Here is a 6852-nt window from a genome sequence, read left to right as displayed (position 1 = left end):
AGACCTTTTTATTCAAATATCATTTTAATTGTTAATAGTATTTATTCATTTTATTCTTTGGCCAGGGCGACTTAATTTATACTGTTAATTTATATTATTTTATGGAAGTTTATTTATGGATGTGAGCTGCCCCGAGGCTTCTGCGAATGAGGTGGCATAGAAGTCTCCTAAACAAACAAACAAACAAACACTTTCAGGGGAATGGAGGGACAATTTGTATGTCCCTAAATCTGTATTCAGCCATTGTTCTTACTTCATTCTAATTGTGCCAAATTAGCACCATCCTATTCATTTTGTTGTTTTTTCTACTAATATTAAAGTAGTTTTTGTAGATAACTCTGAATCTTTATGCTAACTCCATCAGTTCAATCTAATTGTTTAATATTAACTGAGTGAATGTACAATATGTATTTGCACAGAAAAAAATCCTTCAGCTCCCAGCATTCTTCAGCTAACTTTGCAGAAGAGAATTAAGCTGGATAGGGAATGCTGGGAGTTGTAGGACATTTTCTGTCTAAACATGTGTAGGGTTGTGTCATAAATGAATAAATTTAAGAGTAATCCAAGCAGTTACTGAATGAATTCTAAAATAATTCTATTAACAGTTATTACTAAATAACCTTTCAACAGTTATTACTTAATCATTTCAGGCTGCAGTTCAGTGCATGCTCACATGGGAGCAATTCACTGAACTCAGTGAAACTATGCCTATATAAAGATTGGGCAGGCTTGGTAGCAAATTTTCAAGGAAACTTTCAAAATCAGTATTATTACTTAGTTGTTACAATCAGTCAAATATTTAAATTAGAATAATTGTCATGTCATATGTTAATTTTAGTATCTAGTATTTAATAGCTGCTATTAACAATTAGATATAGCCCTAAAATTTAAACACTCTGAGCCCATAGTGATTTGAATGGGAGAATTAAAAATATGCTTAAGCCTTTGCAACTGAAATTAAATAAGTATTATATACTTTGATACATGCATATGCTTGTATTATATATTATTATATACATAATAAGATTGCAAAGCAGGAAGCATTATTCAAAGTTCCACAAGATATGACTTAAGGAAGTATTTATTCAAAGCATTCTATATATACTATGAGAATCAGTACCAAAGAAAACAGTCCTTGCCTACAGGCATACAATCTGAAAGACATGATATAACAAGAAAAAGTGACCGAGAGGTAAGCAAACTGAGATACCAATGTTTAAAGTTACAGAAGTCTTACAATGACCAGTTTGAATGAAACGCTTGAAGGAGAAGAGAATGATTTAAATGGAGCTGGTGTCCCAGCAGAGTTTTTGGCATAGGTCCTACTTGCCAACTCTTCCTTGGCAGTAGCCAGATAGGATGGTTCATCCATAAAAATAGTTTAAGTAGTAACAGTGGATGACATTTATCTACTTAAAAGATCAGTTACATTTAGATAATAAAGAATATCCATAATTTATTTTAAAAAATGAAATAAAATTGAAACATAGGGGAAGGACACTGGTTGTCAGTCATGAATTATGTGTGCTTCCGGTTCAGTATTTTAACAATTCATACATATTATCATGAATCTAAGATAATGTAAAACTTCTGCCTTTGTTAGTTCAATCTCCCTCTTTTCTGCCTCTCACTATGAAGGAGGGAACTCAGAACAGGAAGATTCTTTCCTACTGCTAAGATTCCCAAGCATTTTAGGAGCATAGTTCTACACACCATCACATTCAGCAGTTTGAAAAAACCCCTCTGTTTCCAGTAAAAGTTTCTGTGTCCTGTCAGATTTGGCTGTACTGTGAAGGTTGCCTCTCTCTTCCTTCATATGTGCTATAGCTTTCTGCTTGCCCAGTGTTTCAAAGATCTAATAATCCTTTGGGGTTTTTCCCCTAAAAGAACTCCCTTTTTTCTGCCATGGCAGGCACTTTCTTGTTAGCCTTGCGAATATCAGTATATTATCCCGTATGTTCCTGAAAAGAGAGATGTAATTGGTTATCATAGCAAATACAGATAATCAAATCTAAACTGTATATATTACAAACCAAAGAAATGCACAGTAAAGAAAATTGGAAAGTCTTAACTATATCCAAATAATGACAAATAGCATTTTTCATCTTGTTCTCAACCATTTTCTTTCTCTTGCAGTAACAATGACAAATATTGGAGAAAAAGGTAAGTACTTGTGTATTACATCTACATTCTGCTTTTCTTTTCTCAGTAGCAAATGTACAGTTTGAAGCTGGTCTGTTATTCAGGCACTGACTAGACTGAGACTTACTTATATTCAGCAAGTTTGCATCACAACTTTTGCAACTGGATTCCTACTCTTTTTTATTTCTGTTAGTGTAATTGTTTTGGTTAACTTGCATCAGGATCAGCAGTTCTTGAGCTTATACCCTGTCTGTAGAATTACTGCCATGACTGGAAGAACACTTTCTCAGAGTGGTAGCATACTAAGAATAAAGCAGTTCCTGTAGGAGTCAAATGAAACAGATCTCTTTATAAAGCAGAGGTTATTTGGAACAGAGCAAAAAGGGGGCAAAAACTGGGGAGATATGACCTAGGAGTAGTCTAAGCTATTCAATACAAGCTTATCTACCCATGTGATCAAATTCACTATCCACCAGCACATGGGAGAGAGGAAGAATAGATCCTGGTGTGTTATGCTTCAGTTTGTAGAGGTGGTTGCTTCCCTTGGAAGAATAAAATTCAGGCTACTGATTTACAGTAATTCCTAGTTGTATTGATTTTCGAAACATAGACTTTGAATTGGTACTTTGTAACAGCAAAACCCATCCAGGTACATATTTTTTCCACTTATATGTAGAAATAACTTTCTGCAAGGTTATTCGTTGTAAGACAAAATGTGGGTAGCTACTTCATCTTTTTTGTCATTTGGAGGTTTGTTAGAAGAACAGTCCTGACAGTGTTGTGACATAAAGTTGGTTGGTAAGACAAGGAGTAAAGAAAGATACCACATTTCTAAATCAGTGATATCAGTATATGTCCCCACATTGTTCAACAAAACTGTGTCTCTCCTCTCATGGACTTTGAGGTTAGGCTTGTCTTCCTGCTTTTGCATACTGTTGCCATCGAATATTCCTCATCCAATCTCTGGAGTACTTTTGAATTGTAAAGAAGTTTCCTTTTCACACAGGATATGAATGAGGTGATAAACGAATGAATAACTCATGATATGTACTTAAAATATAAAAAGGGGAGCCCTTGGAAACAAGAAGATACAGCCAAAACTGAAGTTTGAGCTGAAGTTCTATATATTGGTATGCCTGTCATTTCAGTTGCAGAACTGTCAGGAAGCTGAGTTTACACTACTGACTGATAATATACTGTGAGGTCTGGTTTCATGTATTACATCTGTCTTTATCACAAGGGAATAAGTTGTTGAAGAACAGCCTTGGAGTTCTTCATGGGATCCATTATTCTGCCAGGAATGTTAATTAATGACTAGAAGTTATTTTCATTGATTCCATCATAGGAAAAATGCAGTTACTTGTTTGTTTCAGATTCAGAACTAAAGAGAGATAACTCTGGCTGCTTCAGCTGTTTTTACAACTTTTCTTAGATTTTATCTACAGGCAATGGCTGTTGCTTCTATTCCTAATCCTGGGTTGCCAACTGGAGTGCTTCCTAACTAAAAGGAAGCTATTTTAAAATTATTTTATTGTAAATATCAACAAACAAATCATGTATTTGACTACATCAATTTCAGTGGATACATATAAAGTACACACATCTGCACACATATTTGAAAATACATACTTATTTTTTGTATTTATACAGAATTATAAACTTCAGCAGATGCAGACCATATATCCATGTATGCATCCATATATGCACCCAGTCAAATGTTGAAACCATTGTTAAGTCCTTACATTAGAGGAACTAAGCATTTATCCTTCCAATGTTGTAATATCAGTCATTAGACTGTTGAAAGACTGTGGAGAATCCATTTATACAGACTATGTGTTTATTTCCAGGAAGCAGGTAGATAATTTAAGAGGACATGTGTGCATTAGTAAATATTGTAGAGTGTTCCAGTATAAAGTTGTTCCATATTATGAGTCTTCCAGAAAAGAGGAAACTACTGGACATTGCCCAAATGTATGATTAGACAAAGTATTAGCTGTTTTATCCCTCCAGATGTTAGCTGACTTAGAGAAACCTTAATTAAAAAGATACAGTATTTAAATAGACACATAATGATATTTTTTGCTGAACGAGGCATTACCTAAGATCCACAGATGTTTGAGGTACAGATGCCATTTTGCATTGGTTAGGCAAAACGGGACAGTCCAATTCCCTATTCCATTCTAGCTTGTTCCTGTATATCATTTTTTCACCAATAATACTTATTTATAAATGTGACTCATGTTTCAGCTTCTGTATTTTCAATACCAAAGAAGCTTTGGTATTTTCAATACCAAAGAAGACTCTGAAGCTGTGAATGTGACAGAGCCAAACTTAGAATCGAACAAATGTTGCAATTGCTAGTACTGGCAAGCAAATTCTGTTTGGCAAACAAAACCAAAATGATGAAAACTCATCAGCAGCACTCACTAATTGATCTGACATAAAAATCAGCCATCCAAGTCCACAATTTAAAAAAAAAATCCTTACCCTTTTAAAAACCTGAATTTCCTTGCAGAATCATTTTAGCATGGAAAAATAGATTGAAAGGTGACAGTTGTGGTACCTTCCTAGTAGCTGTAACTGTGGAAACAGCCCTATCTGTTTTTGTGTGCCAAGAACCTAATCTTAACTATTTAGAGAGTGGATCCAGACTGGACAATTCCAGAAGTGATCAAAATGGAAAACCTAAGGTAGGCAGAAAAGACCAAATCTATTTCAGGTCAACAAAGGGACTTGATGATATAAAACAACTTCCAGAAAGCAAAAGTCACCTTCCTTAATTGGAAGTTGCAGCCTTTTCAAGGACGTTTGTGATAAGGTGACCCCCTGCCAAAAAAATTACAAAACAGAAGTGTTAAGTTTTTGAAAATATATTTTCAGGTATAGATAAAGGAATCCCATGTAAAACAGGAATAATACGGGATACAATATTAAACATAAGTGCATTAACCTTACCTTACGAACTCAACTTTTGAATTGTCTGTCTATCTACATCTTAAGTCACCTTATTTATCATCAGCATATTCAAGTTAAGCTTGAACCTTTGGCATCTCTCTCTTTGAATAAGTATTTCTAAATGTAAAATCCAGGCACCACTGAAATTGCAAATAAGTTAATACACTGTGAGATATAGTATCTCCAATTATGATCAGCTCAGAATTTGACTAGTTGATTGACAGATGGACAAAAGTACTGATTGATTCCTTCCAAGTTGGAACAGACTGGAGTTTCAAGATGAACAATAAGATATTAACAGCACAAATCATAATTTAAATTCTAAATAATCATGCACAAAGCAATGAACATTACTATTCTGTCTAATAGCACATGCCTAAAGTTCCAGGCATAACTTGACTATTAGCAAAGAAAGTGGGCATCCCTGTCTAGTATCTCTTCCATTTAAAAGAAATATAAGAGAAGACAGCCGGTAATAATTCTAGCTCATGAATATAAAAATTTAACCCATTTCAAACATTCTACCTGATCATCAAAAGTATACAAGATAGCAAAAGTACAGTTCCAAAGAATTTTGTCAAATGCTTGTTCAGCTTCCAAAGAAACAATAGGAGCTTGGTCTGATTTATCAGTATTTAAAGCTGTCAAATCAACAATTAATTGAAGCCTATTAGCCCCTTGCCTATGTTTAATAAATTCCCCCTGGTTGGTTGAAGCTATTAATGAAGTAAGAAGTGTGTTCCTTGCTAGGCTTAGGAATCACTTTAATATAAAGATAAATAATGATGAAGAAAGGAACCCTGATTCAAAAATATGACTATGACAGATGATACAGCTTTAGAATGAAGAGGCTGGAAAATGTTTGATACCACTCAGTTGGAAACCAGTCTGAACCAGGTGATTTCCCAGTATTCCTATTCATAACAGCTTTCATATTATCCTGAATAAAAGTAGAGAAGCCAAGAAAAACTGCCATTGCGAGGAATCTACATGGAAGAGTAACAGGGGAAAGAGCCTCCATATCCTGTTATAATTCACTAACTGTTCTATATGAATCAGAATAAACTTTTAAAAGTTGTGGATCTAACATTTGTGAATGTATATCTAAGGGAGAATGGTATATGAGTCTTTAATAGCGAAAATAACATTTCAGTGTTTTTGCTGTTTAAGGCAATATGCCAAAATCTTACTGGGATGTTCACCATTTTCCCAATACACTTGTTTGTTTACAAGTTAAGATGAATCCTGCCTGCTGTGGAAGGATATTATTCAACTCATACTTAATATTCTGTAGCTCCTGATGAAATTGTAAAGTTGGGCAAACTGAGTTATAAGAGGTACAGTTTCTTATTCTGATATATGTGTAACTTTTTTTCCTTATGGGAATTAAAACAATTATTTAGTTTTACTGGCTTCTTACTCAGTGGCAGAAAAATCACAAATACACTCATTGTTTTTTAAATGCTCAAGTAACACAGCAGAAATGTCTTTTAAACTTCTCATCATTAAGAAGGAAAAAAATGTGTCACAGAATAAGAGACCATGCCAAATTTAAAAATTGTAACTTTAAGCAAGTTGGAGCATGGTCTAATACTAGGGGTGTATCAATCTTGCAAATATTTATTTAACATAACCAAGTTGTAGAGACTAAATCTAGCAGAAACCATGATAATGGACAAATGAAATCAAAATACAGTATTTTCCACAAGGATGCAAAATTCTTCAAATATCAGTCAAGCCAAATCCAGCCATACA

The 6852-nt window shown here is 34.2% G+C and overlaps 1 protein-coding gene across 3 annotated transcripts in view; it reads left to right on the top strand.

Annotated features, from left to right (window-relative positions):
- Nucleotides 1-6852, top strand: part of ZDHHC2 (zinc finger DHHC-type palmitoyltransferase 2) — a 72655-nt gene that overhangs the window by 28946 nt on the left and 36857 nt on the right. For all 3 annotated transcript variants that reach the window (XM_044455215.1, XM_044455216.1, XM_044455214.1), the window contains exon 2: nucleotides 2137-2163. In XM_044455215.1, the coding sequence (XP_044311150.1) occupies nucleotides 2137-2163 (27 nt within the window). The remainder of the gene's footprint in view (nucleotides 1-2136; nucleotides 2164-6852) is intronic.

This window comes from Varanus komodoensis, unplaced genomic scaffold, assembly GCF_004798865.1.
Source record: "Varanus komodoensis strain SLA01 unplaced genomic scaffold, ASM479886v1 scaffold8, whole genome shotgun sequence".
NCBI classification, from domain to species: domain Eukaryota; kingdom Metazoa; phylum Chordata; class Lepidosauria; order Squamata; family Varanidae; genus Varanus; species Varanus komodoensis.
This window is presented reverse-complemented; position numbering and strand designations above follow the sequence as displayed.